Genomic DNA, 17368 nt, shown 5'->3' with positions numbered 1-17368 from the left:
ACCATATATATATTTTCAGTTTACAAAGCATTTCTTATATATCATCTGTCATTACTTCCAGTGACTTCTCTACAAAGTAGAATCAAAATGTTAGAGCTACAAGGTACTTACAGACAACGTGGTCCAGCCAATAAGAAAAGTGATGCCAAGAGAATTTAAGCAATTTGAACAGGATCACTCAGCTGGTTAATGGTAGGACCAGAACCCAGGTTTCCTGTCTCCCGATATGCTAAGATGCCTTTCATTGTCACTATGTTTTCCTGATTTTTCTTTGTCTATGTATAAAAGGAAGTAAAGTCATGTTCCTTACTTGGTAGAAGATTTTTGACTTCCTGCTTGTCCTGGTTCATCTTGTTTTAATCCTGCAAGCAGGGCATCCTTTGAACAGTGCTTATCCTTTTGTGAGACAGAGGAAGTAAAAGAATAGGCATCAATATCTTGAATGCGACCACATGAGTTACTGACCAAATAGCATTAAGAAAGTATACCTGTAAGTGGGTAATAAAAGAAAACCTCTGTCGCTGAAAAGGCTCACAACCTTCCCAAAGACACTGCCCTGGATACACATCTTTCCCTCCATGTTCAGTCGCCGCGTGGTAGAAAACCTGGGAGGGCGTCTGAAACCACCTACAAAAATACAAGTAGTAGACATGTTCTGACACTGGGATGTTTCCTTTAAAATAGAAAACTTGCTCTCCTAACACAAAAATTCCAGATCAATATAGAGAAATATTAAGCAAAATATTGAAAACAAATCTCAAGTTCATTTCATTTCAAAGAACATTTTGAAATATTTCGAAAATTTCTCTGCTTATATTTCCAAGTGAAATCCTTCAACTGTACTGAACACTTTTGGTAATTTGTTTTAAGTTTAATATGTTTAATCCTCTATTCCCTACCTTCAGTAAAGGTCAGCTGAGAAATTCTTGAAAGTAAATGAAAAATCATTTTAAAACACAACAGATTATCTTATAAACAAACACCATACTCTATTGTACTTTTATAAGCTGCTCAAGCATTTACTAGATTTCATATTACATATAATAAACTCGAGAAAATTCAATCTAACAATCTAAATGCAACAAGGTTTGCTAAGTCTGGCTTTTTAGTTGAATTCACATTTTGCATGTCTGTCCATGTTTAAGAAGTCACATCTCTCATTTCTCCAACATCATATCCTACTCATTCATGTAGCCTGGGGATTAACAACACAGATGTCTGAGTGGGTAACTGGCCAAGGATGTAACTAATTAGAATAATTAGAATACATGGCAATGAGAGAGAATACTGGAATCCAGACAGCAAAGAATATGTTAAAAGTCTTCAATTACTAATTAGTAACTCAAATATTTGTACAATCGATATCTTTAAAGTTTGTGGCAGAGCTCTCTTAGGATTTGAATTTTTATGGATGTTATATAAACATCTATATTTGAACCAATCTTTGATGTGCAGTATATATACAATACTTCAAATTAACATTCCTTCAGGAAATGACTGACACTTTAAAATGAATTTTAATCAAAAGAATAACTGAATAATTATAAAAGACAATGTCAAAAGTCATTACAGATTACCTATTTCTTTCTTTCTTTTTCTTTTTTTTTAGGTGAGAAAGATTTGTCCCTGAGCTAACACCTGTTGCCAATCTTCCTCTTTTTGCTTGAGGAAGACTGTCCCTGAGCTAATGGGGGTGCCAGTCTTCCACTATTGTGTATGTGGGTACGACCACGGCATGGGCTTGATGAGCAGCGTGTAAGTCCGCACCCAGGATCCGAACCTGCGTACCCCAGGCCACCAAAGAGGACTGCGTGAACTTAACCACTATGCTACCGGGCCAGCCCCAGAGAGTATATATTTTTTATCATTCGTATTCATCTATATAAATACCTACCAAAAGTTTACTGTGAAACTATCATGGACTGGAAGAATTAATATTATTAAATGTCCATACTACCCAGAGCAATCTACAGATTCAATGCAATCCCTATCAAAATTCCAATGGCACTTTTCAGAGAAATAGAACAAACAATCCTAAAATTTGTATGTATGGAAGCACAAAAGACCCCAAAGAGCCAAAGCAATCTTGAGAAAGAACAAAGCTAGAGGCATCATGCTCTCTGATTTCAAACTATATTACAAAGCTATAGTAATCAAAACAGTATGGTATTGGCATAAAAACAGACACACAGATCAATGGAACAGAATAGGGAGCCCAGAAATGACCTTGAGGGCATCATGCTAAGGGAAACAAGTCAGATGAAGACAAATACTGTATAACTTCACTTACATGTGAAATCTAAAAAAGAGCCAAACTCACAGATAGAGAAGAAATTGGTTGCCAGAGGTGGAGGACAGGGGGTGAGTGAAATGGGTGAAGGGAGTCAAAAGGTACCAATCTCCAGTTATAAAATAAATAAGTCACTGGGATGGAATAAAAAAAAAAGTTTACTGTGAAACTAAAATCAGTAAGTACATTTTTAGTTTTGGAATTTCTTTTTAATTTTCAGTACTCACAATGCTATTAATATGAAATAAATAAGACTGGAGCTCTGTTATATAGATAATAATTGTCACAGGGAAGCATTTCTTATTGTGTTTTTAAGATTTTTCCCTAAATATTATTATAAATGTACTACTACTGGTCACTAGTCAAAACGATAGCTGTTTCTAAAGTATTTTGCAATACATTAAAAGAATCAAGCTTATTTACAATATGCAAAATTGATGAATTACCAGTCATCAGAAAAAAGGATCAAGTTAGTGCTTCTTTAAATCAATTTTAACTACTAAATATACACAATTGTGTGTGTGTACAGTTTTAAGACAACAGGGATTTTTAAGTGCTCATCACTTTACCTGCCCAACACAGTCTATTATTTCCCTCTTATCTACTACCTTTCCCCTCATCCTAAGTCCATTTCCTCTCTATTTATCTAACCACTCAAGTCATACAAACCATTCACTGACAAGGTGGTACAAGGTGAAGTTCTAAAATAATGAATGAGGGGCAGGACCAGTGGCACAGTGGTCAAGTTCTCGTGCTCTGCTTTGGTGGCCTGTGGTTCACTGGTTCAGACCCCAGGTGTGGACCTCTGCACCACTTATCAAGCCATGCTGAGGCAGCGTCCCACATATAAAGTAGAGGAAGATGGGCACAGATATTAGCAGGGCTAACATCAGGGTCAGGGTTTCCTCAAAAAAAAAAAAAAGAAAGAAAGAAAGAAAGAAAATAATAATGAATGAAGCTGGTTGCAATGATCATATGAGGGTGGAAAGAAGTTAAGGTTTCCAAATCCATTAAATGGAGTATCTGGATTTAAAACATTTAAACGCAATTTCAATGCAAAACAGATGCTGAATTCTCAGAATATTATGGATTTCTCTGGGATGTGGGGGGAGAAGAATAAGAGTGAGGTGGATGCCACTACTGCTTACCAGTGTGCCTAAAACAATTTTCCTTTCTACTACCTTACCGTCAATAACCCCCCCAAATAAACAACACGCTCATTTAAAGAAATCAGAAAAATTCAAAAGAACAGCCAAATGAAAATAAAATTCTCTGTGATTCAATTACCTGGACCGTTAACATTTTGGTATATTTCCTTTAAGCCTTTCTCTCTTTTGTGTATGTGTTTTTAAACAAAACTGGGACTGTTACTGATACAGTTTTACATACTGCTGCCACAGTATGGCTATGTGGTGCCTTGGTACAAATTAAAAGAACGCTCTTCCTTAAGAGACTTTGCTGCTATCTGCTAAAAAAAGGTTGTAATAAACATACAGTTTCTGACACATACAATGTGAATGGTGTCCCCCGTCCCCCCGATGCGCAACAGTGGAAGCACTAGGCAAATAACGTTTCACTGAAACTCACTTTACTGACTGGTAATCTAGCTTTCAAGGTGGTTGTGAGGCTTACATTTGATGATACGTGTAAAATTATTTGGCAAAGAGTAGGCCAACATAAACGAGAGCTATCACCGTCAGGATCACTACTGGTAGGCAGTAGCAGTCGGAGCAGTGCCACTACCAACCTCCTGTCATTTCACCTCGCCCATCTTACTAATCATCCACCCGGGGACTGTTTCCACAACTGTTCCAAAACTGCCAACCTTTGCTCAATAAAGTTTTAGTCCAAGTCAATGCTGCCTACTATCAAGTGACTCTCATCATCAGTCACAACTCATTTTATTAATTTTTGCTCCTGAAAACATTCCCCATGGAAACTGTTCCAAACTTTTTTCACCTTTTGTTAAACACTAAACTTCAATCTTATTATTTTAGAGCTTGTTCCCCCGCATTAGTGTTAAGTTTGCAAATTTGGGGACAATGTCTTAGTTTCATGTCTTTGAAAAACAAAAGGCTTACTACTGAAAGAACTAAGTTTACTCTTTTTGAGGTTCCTTAACTTCCTCCCTATACTAAATCTTCTGTCATCACGCACCCTTTCCTTCCCTTGGATCTTAACCATAAGTAGCCACTATTTCCAGGGTTAACTCCACTTATATACTGAATTGTACTGTGTTCCTTCATTCCTATCCCCTTTTGCAGCTTCTCTTTTCCTTTCTAGTGAATCCTATACTTAAGTGTAACGATATATATGCTACTCCAAGTAAAAACAACACTTGTTCTTTGATTCTGTTATTTTCTCAAAAGATAGGAACTAGATTTACAATACCTGGCAAGGCAATGAAAAATTTAATATTTAATACATTTATTATAGTAACCTGTATCTGACACTTTTTTCTCAGTCATTGGCCATCTTTCGAAGATACATATGATTTTCAATTACATCATCAATATAGTTTACAACGGCTAGTCCTCTGCTCATTACTCAAATAACTGCAGCTAAGTCCCAGGATTAGCTTTCATTCTTTCATTCCAATCCCCTTGAGTCAAATTCTTTTTTCTTTTATCCAGATGACAAGCTGTTTGGTTCAAGTGAACAAATTAGTCACATAAGGCTACTAGGTGCAAGTTTCCTGATGCCAGCTGCCCTAGGCTGCCACTTAAGGTTAAAACACTTTCTACCTGAACTAAAATAAAGCCAACAACCGTTACTTTAAGGTGTAATTTATACTATAATTATTACTATCACTTTTCCTACCATCAAACAATTTCCTAGGCATCATAAACACATAAGAGAAGTAAATAAAGCATAATTTTTCTACTACCTTAAGATTTTATTATTTAAAAACCTGCAATCTATACAAGAGGTCATATATATTAATAATACACAGTACATATCATGATACTGTAATAATTCACCATATTCAAAAGAATAACTTAAAGCCAAACATCGGTGGTTATAAAGCTAAGATTGTTTCCTCTGATTTTAAAACATAAATAACAGGGATGAAAATAGCACTTTAGTTCAGATAGTTTCATCTAGAGTTTTCTTAGTTGTTTAAGTTCTTGGCCGGCTATTTTTCTTTAATTATCAAAAAAGTATTTCACATCCTTCTTAATAGCCCTCCTGCTGCAAAAGAAAATTTAATTTGACTTAAAACACATGGTATATATATATTTTTTGCAGGAACCTTTTAGTTCCAAAGATGTGCATTTCAATGTTAATAAATGCACATAAATAATCATACTATATATCAAAAAAATCTATACTGCAAACATATTTTAGTTAAAAAAAAAAAGCCGTATTATTAGTTGTAGAACAATGAACTTTTACCTCAACTCTTGACATCTAATTGCTTTACACAGATAATATTCTGTGGCAAAAGAAATACCAAAGGTGTGCATTACTGTATATTTAAATGAGATTTAGTAACAAGTTACTAAAATCTGCAGGGGAAAACTCCAAGCCAACAACCTTGCTGGGAGACTAACTCAATTTTTATTATATCCAGTTGTAAAAGTTCCAAATGAAAAAAAAGACAATTAACTTTACTATTAAAAGAAATTAATTTATTGCCTTAATACAGAACTAAAAATTACAAATGCAAACTGGACAGCCCAAAATCAGTACTGGTGTTCTTAGAAACTAAATGTTACTGTTGCTGCAGGAATAAATTCTCCACTGTCAACTTCTTTGCCATAGTTAGTACAGATTCAAACCCACAGGAAGGAGTAACTAATTGACTGGCTCAGCAGCCAAGGGCAATGGGGGAGGAAGCAAGTATTTGGCCTCTTTTTTTTTTAGGCTTTTACAAAGAGAGAGATGTCCTGCCTCCAAGTAAGATTCAAATTATGTGAAATATCTCAAAAATAAGAAGGGGGTTCTGATTGAAGACAGCCAAAACTAACTATCTTGGCTCCACCTCCTTTCTTTCTAACAGTTAATAATAATATTATAATATTAACAATAATATTAGTATTATTAATTATAATTAATAGAGGAGAGATATCATCAAGATGGCAGTGTAGGCAGACTCTGAACTCACCTCCTCCCACAAACCAGGTTACAACTATTCTTGGAAAAATTACCCTAGAGAGAACTGAAAACTGGATGAAAGAACCCCCACAAGAAGAGACAGTCCTGACTGACACAGAAGAGGCAGAAACTCCTGGAGAGAACAAAGCCCCCTTTGCAAGCAGTGGAGCTTCACAGAAAGCCAGGCAGGAGCCACCCTAAGGTGTGCAGCCTTCCCTGGAGAAGTGGGGACCTGAGTGGGGGCATGTTACCACTATAAGCATCCTTCAGACTCAGAACAACTGAGACGAGCGTCATACTATCTGGCTTTGCTGGCTACTAACTATAACAGGGAATACCCCCAGAAAAGCTATTGACATAAGCAGAATAAGGCCAGCTCTTAAAGGACCCAGGCACAAATTAACCCATCTCAGAGAGCAACCTAAAATCACCAGAAAGAAAAGTACACAGTCCTTTGGAGACTTGCCTGGTAGGCTCTAGGTGCATCTCGGTAAGAGGTGAGACCTCTCTGGAGACTGAGATATTGGTGGTGGCCATTGTGATCTAGTATAGGCATGCTAACACAGATACTGGTAGACACCACTGGAGTTCTTCCCCTGGCCTGTTAGCCCAGGGTTCTGCCACATCCACTAGAGTGCAGATTTAGCCCAGTTCAGTCAAGGCAGACCCATCGTAGGGACTGGCCCCACCCAACAGCAAAGCCTCAGGCAACTTTTCAGCCTGCATAGACTGGGTGCTTGGATCCTCTACAGGCAGGTGAGTGTGTCTGCCTCTGTAGGGCAGGGCCTGTGTGAAGACCAGGTGAACTGTAGGGGGCATTGGAGGAGAAGTGGGGGCCTCAGCAGTGGGGCAACTGGGTATGCTTGAGGGGGTCAGGAAGTGTGCACAGGCCAGGACTGTGTCGATGGTATGTGGGGACCTGTAGTGGGTGGGGCTTATAAGTGGCAGAAGAGCTGTGCTTCACAAACAGCCATAAAGGGGATCGGCCCCACCTTCCAAAGCCTGAAACAACTGGGTGTTCTCATGCCTTGGGCCAGCTCCACTCAGCTGCAATTCTAAGAGAGCTGACAACATGCAGGCCTGAGGCCTACAAAACTGTAAGCCCCTGAGCTTAGCAAGCAGCCATACTGGGTGCTTACTCATTTAACAGGAAAACTGCAACAGGAGTGTGCTATTAGTCATTGTAGCCAACGGTGCTGGGGCTCCCCAAACCTGATTTACAAACAGCTGGCCAGAGAGGGAAAGCCTAGACTCCAGGGGGACCTGCAATAAGAGCAACTCTGCTGCAGAAGGACACAAGTTGCTGACACAGGGGTCACTCCTGGGACATTTGGACTGGTGATGAGAGGGAAGCACACTGCTGGGCCTCAAAAAGCATCTCTGACATAAGGCCACTTCTCCAAGAACAGGAGACATAGCTGACTCACCTAATACACAGATATAAGCACAGAGAAAGAGGCATAATGAGGAGGCAAAGGAATAGGTTCCAAGCAAGGGAACAGGACAAAATCCCATAAAAAGAACTAAATGAAACAGAAGTAAGCAAGCTACCCGATAAAGAGTTCAAACAAAAACTCATAAGGATGCTCATTGATATTGGAAGAAGACTGGATGAACACAGTGAGAACGTCAACAAAGAATAGGAAAATATAAAAAAGAACCAATCAGAAATTAAAAATTCACTAGAGAGACTCAACAGCAGAGTAGATGATACAGAATAACAGATCAGCAAGTAGATGAAAGACTAGAGGAAATCACCCAACCTGAACAGATAAAAAAGAATGAGAACAGTCTAAGGGAACTCTGGGACAACATCAAGCATGCTAACATTCATATTATAGGTGTCCCAGAAGGAGGAGAGAGAGACAAAGGGGCAGAGAATCTATTTGAAGAAATAATAGCTGAAAACTTTCCTAACTTAAGGAAGGAAACAGACGTCCAAATACAGGAAGCACAGAGAGCACCAAAAAGATAAACCCAAAGAGGCCCAAACCAAGACACATTATAATTAACATGTCCAAAATTAAAGATAAAGAGAGAATCCTAAAAGCTGCAAGATAAAGGCAACAAGTGACATATAAAGGAAAGCCCATAAGACTATCAGGGGACTTCTCAGCCAAAACCCTACAGGCTACAAGCGATTAGCATGACTTATTTAAAGTGCTGAAAGGAAAAAAACCTACAACCAAGAATACTCTATCCAGCAAGGTTATCATTCAGAATTGAAGGAGAGAGAGTTTCCCAGACAAGCAAAAATTAAAGGAGTTTATCACCAAGAAATCAGTTCTACAAGAAATGCTGAAAGGACTTATTTAAGTGAGAAAGAGAAGACCACATATAGGGATAAGAAAATTATCAAAAAAAACTCCCCAAAAACTCAGGCAATAAAACCACTGATTAAGGCAAAACTACAGTAAATGCAGCAGATCAACCACTTATGAAGATATTATGAAGGTTAAAATAAAAAAGTACTGAAATTATGTATTTCAATGATAAAAGGGTAATGGATAGACACATACAAAATAAGAAATTAGATATGATTTCAAACACATAAAATGTGGGAGGATGGGAGTAAAAGAGTAGAGTTTTTAGAAAGAGGCCTAACTAGGGAAACTATCAACTCAATATAGACTGCTATAGATGTAGAATATTACATATGAACCTCATGGTAATCACAATCCAGAAACCTATAATAAATAAATAAGAGGAAAGAAATCAAATATATTACTAAAGAAAACCATCAAACTACAAGGGAAGAGAGTAAGAGAAGAAGAAAGGAACAGAGAAGAACTACTCAAATACCCAGGAAAAAGGGTAACAAAATGGCAATAAATACATATTTATCAATAGCTACTTTAAATATCAATGAACTAAATGCTCCAATCAAAAGACATAGGGTGGCCGATTGGATTAAAAAAACAAGACCCATATATATGCTGCATACAAGAGACACACTTTAGACCTAAAAACACTCACAAACTGAAAGTGAAAGGCTGGAAAAAGACACTCCATGCAAATGGCAAAGAAAAGAAAGTTAGGGTAGCAATACTTATATCAGACAAAATAGACTTTAAAATAAAAACTGTAACAAGAGATAAAGAAGTGCACTACACAGTGATAAAGGGAACAATCCAAGAAGGGGATAGAACGCTTGTAAATATCTATGCACCCAACAGAGGAACAGCTATATATACAAAGCAATTATTAACAGACATAAGAGGAGAAATAGACAGTAACACAATAATAGTAGGGGACTTTAACTCTCCAGTTACACCAATGGATAGACCATCGAAACAGAAGATCAATAAGGAAAACACTGGCCTTAAACAACACATTAGACCTGACGGACTTAATAGATATACATATATATATAGAACATTTCATCCAAAACCTACAGAATACACATTCTTTTCAAATAGACATGGAACATTCTCCTGGCTTGATCACATGTTAGGATACAAAAGAAGTCTCAACAAATTTAGGAAGATTGAAATAATACCAAGCACATTTTCTGACCACAAAGGTATGAAATTAGAAATCAACTACAGGAAGAAAATCAGAAAAGCCACAAATATGTGGAGATTAAACAAAATGCTACTGAACAATGAGTAGGTCAATGAAGAAATCTAAGGAGAAATCAAAAAATACCTGGAGACAAATGAAAATGAAAATACAACATGCCAAAATCTACGGGATACAGCAAAAGTGGTTCTAAGAGGGAAGTTTATAGCAATTCAGGCCTACCTCAACAAACAAGAAAAATCCAAAATAAACAATCTGACAGTGCACCTATAGGAACTGGAAAAAGAACAGAGTCCCACATCAGCAGTAGGAAGGAAATAATAAAAATCAGAGCAGAAATAAATTAAATAGAGACTAAAAAAAAATACAAAAAATCAATGAAACCAGAGCTGGTTCTTTGAAAAGACAAATAAAATTGACAAACCTGTAGCTAGACTCACCAAGAAAAAAAGAGAGAAGGCTCAAATAAATAAAATCAGAAATGAAAGAGGAGAAATAACAATGGACACCCCAGAAATACAAGATTATAAGAGAATACTATGAAAAGCTATATACCAACAAATTGGATAATCTAGAAGAAATGGATAAATTCTTAGAATCATACAACTTTCCAAAACTGAATCCAGAAGAAGTAGAGAATTTGAATAGACCAATCACCAGTAAGGAGAATGAAACAGTAATCAAAAACCTCCCAAAAAATAAAAGTCCAGGACCAGATGGCTTCCCTGGTGAATTCTACTAAACATTCAAAGAAGACTTAATACCTATCCTTCTCAAACTCTTCCAAAAAACTGAAGAGGAAGTGAAGCTTCCTAACTCATTCTACGAAGCCAACATAATCTTGATACCAAAACCAGACAAGGGCAACACAAAAAAAGAAAATTGCAGACCAATATCACTGATGAACATCGATGCAAAAATCCTCAACAAAATACTAGCAAATCGAATACAACAATATATTAAAAAGGTCATACACCATGATCAACTGGGATTTATTCCAGGGATGCAGGGATGGTTCAAACATCCACAAATCATTCAACATGGTGCACCACATTAACAAAATAAAGAATAAAAATCCCATGATCATCTCAATAGATGCAGAGACATCATTTGACAAAATACAGCATCCATTTATGATAAAACCTCTGAATAAAATGGGTACAGAAGGAAAATATGTCAACATAATAAAGGCCATATATGACAAACCCACAGCTAACATCATTCTCAATGGAGAAAAACTGAAAGCTATCCCTCTAAGAACAGGAATCAGACAAGGATACCACTCTTATTTAACACAGTATTGGAAGTCCTAGCCAGAGCAATCAGGGGTCAGGGAAATAAAAGGGATCCAAATTGGAAAAGAAGAAGTGAAACTGTTACTATTTGCAGATAACATGATTTTATACACAGGAAACCCTAAATAATTCAGTAAAAAACTTTTAGAAATAATAAATGAATACAGTCAAGTTGCAAGATACAAAATCAACATATAAAAATCAGTTACATTTCTATACACTAACAACGAAGTAGAAGAGAAATTAAGAATACAATCCCATTTACAATTGCAACTAAAAGAATAAAATATCTAGGAATAAGCTTAACCAAAGAGGTGAAAGATCTATACACTGAAAACTATAAAACATTGTTGAAAGAAATTGAAGAAGACACAAAGAAATGGAAAGATATTCCCTGCTCTTGGATTGGAAGAATTAACATAGGTAAAATGTCCGTACTTCCTAAAGCAATCTATAGATTCAATGCACTCCCTATCAAAATTCCAACGTTTTTCACAGAAATAGAACAAAGAATCCTAAAATTTATATGGAACAACAAAGGACACCAAATAGCCAAAGGAATCCTGAGGAAAAAGAACAAAGCGGGAGGTATCACACTCTGTTTTCAAAATATACTACAAAGCTACAGTAACTAAAACAGCATGGTACTGGCACAAAAATAGACACACAGATCAATGGAACAGAATCGAGAACCCAGAAATAAACCCACACATATATGGACAGCTAATTTTTGACCAGGGAGCCAACAGCATGCAATGGAGAAAGCAGAGTCTCTTCAATAAACAGTGTTGGGAAAACTGGACAGCAGATGCAAAAGAACGAGAGTAGACCATTATCTTACACCATGCACAAAAATCAACTCAAAATGGACTAAAGACTTGAATGTAAGACCCGAAACCATGAAACTTCTAGAAGAAAACAAGCAGTATGCTCTTTGGCATCGGTCTTAAAGCACCATATTTTCAAGTACCATGTCTGACCAGGCAAGGGAAACAAAAGAAAAAATAAACAAATGGGACTACATCAAACTAAAAAACTTCTGCACAACAAAGCAAACCATCAACAAAATGAAAAGACAGCCTAACAATTGGGAAAGAATATTTGCAAACCATATACCAGATAAGAGGTTAATATCCAAAATATCAAAGAACTCCTATGTCTCAAAAGCAAGAAAACCAACAACCCAATTAAAAAACGGGCAAAAGATCCGAACAGAGATTTCTCCAAAGAAGACATACGGATGGCCAACAGGCACATGAAAAGATGTTCAATATCATTAACTATCAGGGAAATGCAAATCAAAACTACAACGAGTGGTGCTGTGTGTATTTGTGTGTTTTTAATGAGATAAATAAAGCACACAAATGAATTTGAAACTTTGGATACTCACCCAGACTCCTTGAAAGAGGTGGCAGTATATTACTTCACAGTGTTCTTGACAAAGCTGCACGCAGCATAAAGTACCTCCCCTACCCGAACTTCTGTTTGCTCAGTACTTACTGTGTATCTGGCATATTGATAAACATCATCTTATTTGATTGCTATGATGGCTCTCTGAAGATGGTAAAATTATCCCCACATTACTGCTGAGGAAACAAACTTTCTGTAAACTTTCCAGAGTCACAGAACTACATGGCAAGAGCAGGGATTTGAAAACAGAAACGTCTAACACAAAAGACCTGATTTTTTCCTACTAAACTAGAATGCATGATTGTTTACTTGGATAACATGCATAAATTTATTACCAGGTAAAAACTGAGGTAGCCTTTTATAGACAGTATCTATGATGATATAAATTATTTCTTTTTTTAAATGCTGGCAAATTCTGAAAGCATACTAGGTTTAAGAGATTAGCACTGGTACATAATTTTCCTTATTCTGTGCATAGTTTCCATAGAATAAATAAAGTTTATTAGTACACTGCGGCCTAGATTCTCATGCTAGGAAATTATTTTCACAAATATTTTAAATAACACTGAAATGGACTTCAACACAATTTGGCAAATTTGTCCCATGGTATATAACTTTTTGGTTTGGGGTACGATCTTTAAGTATTCTTTGATATTCACTGCTTGGAAGAATGAAGTAAGGTAAAAAAAAAAGAAAAGTCTGCCACCAACTGTGCCAACTGTGGAAGAAATTAGGGCTTTTCCTAATATATTTTTTTTAATTAATGGCAGATCAATAGTTAAGGCCCAAGGAATATGTACTTCTCAAACTGATGCTACCAAAAAATATTGTTACATGAAATTAATCTCATATTTACAAAGGCGTATGAGTTCAAATTTTAAGTATAATAATATTAGCAAAATACCCAGTGATTCTAGAGCTTTTACATAAAATCTTTTAAAAACAAAAAAACAGCAAGATGATGGAACTGTTCCTCTGACAGTAGAAAAGGCAAGATGCCAACAACCCAGGTCAGCAAAGAACTGTTGACTACAGAATCAAGCTAGTTAATCTTCATTCATTTAACTCACTCAACAAATATTAATCAAAAGCCTTTTATGTGCCAGATATTGTGCTAATGTGATAAAACTTTCAGAGGGGAAAGCATCAACCCTCTGAAGACATCTTCTGGGGTTATGATCACAAAATTCAGACAAAAGATGCTATAAAACAAATTTCTATTTTATTCTCCTATTGCTATGCAATTCAAGGTACTGATCAATGTAACCACTGATTAATTTCAACCTAAGCTGTCAACTTAACTCGAATTAAGCAGTCATTGATGCATGATAAATTTCCACTATGGATACTTTACTTATCAAATATTTTCAAATCATCAAGATGTCAATTTTATATATCATACTCAACTAGTCTTTAGGTACTTCTTTACACTGAAATAAAATGTATAAAACTGCTACTAGTTTTTGTTAACTATTTCAATTTTTTTTCATTTATTTAAACTGACTACATGATTTCTGAAACATCAATTACTAGAAGAAATTAAAGATTTACCATGAAATTTGGATGATACTTCTGGAAGAAGTAGAAGCACATTTATTGAGAATACAAATTCTACCTACCTATAAGTTTTTATTCATTTGTAACATATAGCGAGGTTGAGGTTTGTTCTTGCTGTTTTCTGTTATTTCCCATCAGACCAACCATTATTCAAACCTCATCTTCCTACAAAAATACTATTCAGGTTTGTATAGTTGGCATAATAAAACCTTATGTTAGAATCTTTAGGAGGAATTACAACTGTATAAGGTTCAGCAGGAACCCAATGGTCTGAACCTCAACACCACCTGAGTAGATTCCCGGGTGGTCAGGGAATATCAAGTTTATCAGTACAAATAAAAGTCTCTGGTTTCTAACTCACACAACTGAACAATAAGAAAGCAACAACCCAATCAAAAAGTGGGCAGAGGCGATGAACAGACACTTTTCCAAAGAAGATATACAGATGGCCAATAAACACATGAAAAGATGTTCAACATCACTAGTCATCAGGGAAATGCAAATCAAAACTAGACTAAGATACCACCTTATGCCATTAAAACTGCTATAATCACTAACACTAAAAATAACAAACGTTGGAGAGGGTATGAAGAGAAGGGAACCCTCAAACATTGCTGGTGGGAATACAAACTGATGCAGCCACTATGGAAAACATCATGGAGATTCCTCAAAAGACTAAAAATACAACTACCATATGACCCAGCTATCCCACTACTGGGTATCTATCCAAACAATTTGAAATCAACAATCCAAAATAACACATGCAGCCCTATGTGCATTGCAGCACTATTCACAATAGCCAAGACATGGAAGCAACCCAAGTGCCCATCGACTGACGATTGGATAAAGAAGATGTGGTATATATACACAATGGAATACTACTGAGCTAGAAAAAAAGGATGAATTTATCCCATTTGCAATAACATGGAAGGACCTAGAAGGAATTATGCTAAGCAAAATAAGCCAGTCTGAGAAAGACAAACACCAGATGATTTTACTCATATGTGGAATATAAACAAGTACTTGGACAAAGAAAACAGTTCAGTGGTTACCAGTGGAAGGGGGGTGGGGGGTGGGCACAGAGGGTGAAGGGGAACACTTATGTGGTGACAGTCAAGAAATAACGTACAACTGAAATCTCACATTGATGTAAACTATTATGAACTTAAAAAAAAAAAAAAAGTCACTGGTTCCTAGACAGAACAGCTTCCACACTGGAAATGTTTGTCTAGAATGAATTTGAGAGTCTCTAAATTCCTGCTTTGACCCTTAATGATGCAAATACAAACAAAATACAGATTATGTTTCTCCCAAAGGGAAATAATTTTCATGTCTTCTGTAGCAGTTATTAATTAGATATCTACGAGGAGCAATATATTCTGAAAAAGTGGCTTTCAAATTGTCTTTTGTAGCCATAGAACTCTCTTTTCCAACTAAATTGTGACTGAAAATCTCTACACATAAAGCAAAAAGTAGAGCTCCTATGGTAAAGGTAAGTTGGAGGGACTCTTTTAAACTCCCCCTTTATCCTTTATCCCTTTATTCAGAGAACACTGTGGCCAAGACACACTACTGAACAATGAATGTAAATGCTTGGCTACCAAGAGGCATTGAGTCCTTTCCTCCAATTGCGTAGAATTAAAAAAGTAAGTTCATAGGTATTTTTTATTACAGGGAATGTTTTGGGTCCCCTTCCTTAAAAAAAAGAATCAAAGATAAAATATAATCACACATTATTTATGCATTTCAAACTATAAACTAACAGTTAACATTAGGCTGACAATATACAAATAAGAATAAAGACAAGGATGAGGACCTTCCAGTTTCTGCTCAGATGTGTAAAGAGCTTAGAAGTTATCACTCCCATCCTTAGAACAAGAAAAAAGCTGCACACACTGAAGATTAACAACTCTTCTTAAAATCATCAGAGAACCGACATACCGAGGCATATCATATTCAAACTGCTAAAAACCAAAGATAAAAAAATCTTGAAAGAAGGGCCAGCCTGGTGGCACAGTGGTTAAGTTTGCATGCTCTGCTTTGGCAGCTGGAGGTTCGCTGGTTCAGATCCCGGGTGTGGACCTACACACTGCTTATCCAAGCCATGCTGTGGCAGGAATCCCACCTATAAAATAGAGGAAGATATTAGCTCAGGGCCAATCTTCCTCAGCAAAAAGAGGAGGATTGGCAGTGGATGTTAGCTCAGGGCTAATCTTCCTCAAAAAAAAAAAAAAAACAGATAAATTTATTAAAAAAAGAAATCTTGAAAGAAACTGGAGGAAAAGACACTTTACTGCTAGAACAAGGATAAGATTACACAGGATGATTCTTGAGAAACTTGCACGAAAGAAGAGTAGAGTGAAATATTTAAAGTGTTGAAAGAAAAAGATCCACCAACCTAGAATTTTGTGTCCACAAAATTATCTTTCATGTATTTGGCGATTATAGCTTTTGGATAAGTGAAATGAATGACAGCAATGGCATAAAGGACACTAGGAAAGAAGTAAGAACACTCTTTTACAAGGCACCTGCACTTCCCATAAAGGGGTACATTGTTGTCTAAAAGAGGACTTAGATGAGCTGTAAATATATATTTCAAACTCTAGGATGACCATAAAAAAATTTTAAAAGAAGTATAATTGATATGCTAAGAGAGAGGAGAAAATAAAATCATATATTCAATTAAAACCAAAAAAAGCAGAAAAACATGGGCAAAGAACAAGTGAAATGAATAGAAAATACAAATATGAAAGATAGTAATACAACTATATCTATAATCATTTTAAATGTGAATGGTCTAAATATACTAATTAAAAGACAAAGACACCAGCAGAGTGGATTAAAAAAACAAAACCCAACTATGCATGCTTAAATATAAAGACACAGATTAAAAGTAAAGAGATGGAGAAAGATACACCATGCCAACGCTATTCAAAAGAAAGCTGCAATAACTATATAAATTTCAGACAAAGATGACTTCAGAGCAAGAATATTACGAGGGATAAAGAGGGACATCACATAATGATAAGCAGGTCAGGTCTTCACAAAGACATAAAATTCTTAAGGTATATACTCCTAACACACAGCATCAAAATATGAGATAAAATCTGCTAGAACTGCAAGGAGAGGGAACGGCCCCATGGCAGAATGGTTAAGTTCATGGGCTCTGCTTCAGTGGCCCAGGGTTTCACCGGTT

General features: G+C 36.3%; 1 protein-coding gene across 4 annotated transcripts in view; it reads right to left on the bottom strand.

The window, feature by feature from the left end:
- The window catches only part of ARID2 (AT-rich interaction domain 2), a 161247-nt gene that overhangs the window by 14238 nt on the left and 129641 nt on the right, over positions 1-17368 (bottom strand). For all 4 annotated transcript variants that reach the window (XM_070621117.1, XM_070621118.1, XM_070621119.1 and 1 more), the window contains 2 exons: positions 489-627; positions 311-396 (listed from right to left, as the gene is read on the bottom strand). In XM_070621117.1, the coding sequence (XP_070477218.1) occupies positions 311-396; positions 489-627 (225 nt within the window). The remainder of the gene's footprint in view (positions 1-310; positions 397-488; positions 628-17368) is intronic.

The sequence above is a fragment of the Equus przewalskii genome, chromosome 5, assembly GCF_037783145.1.
Source record: "Equus przewalskii isolate Varuska chromosome 5, EquPr2, whole genome shotgun sequence".
NCBI lineage: Eukaryota > Metazoa > Chordata > Mammalia > Perissodactyla > Equidae > Equus > Equus przewalskii.
The sequence above is the reverse complement of the archived record's forward strand: the minus strand, read 5'-3'. Positions and strand labels throughout refer to the sequence as shown.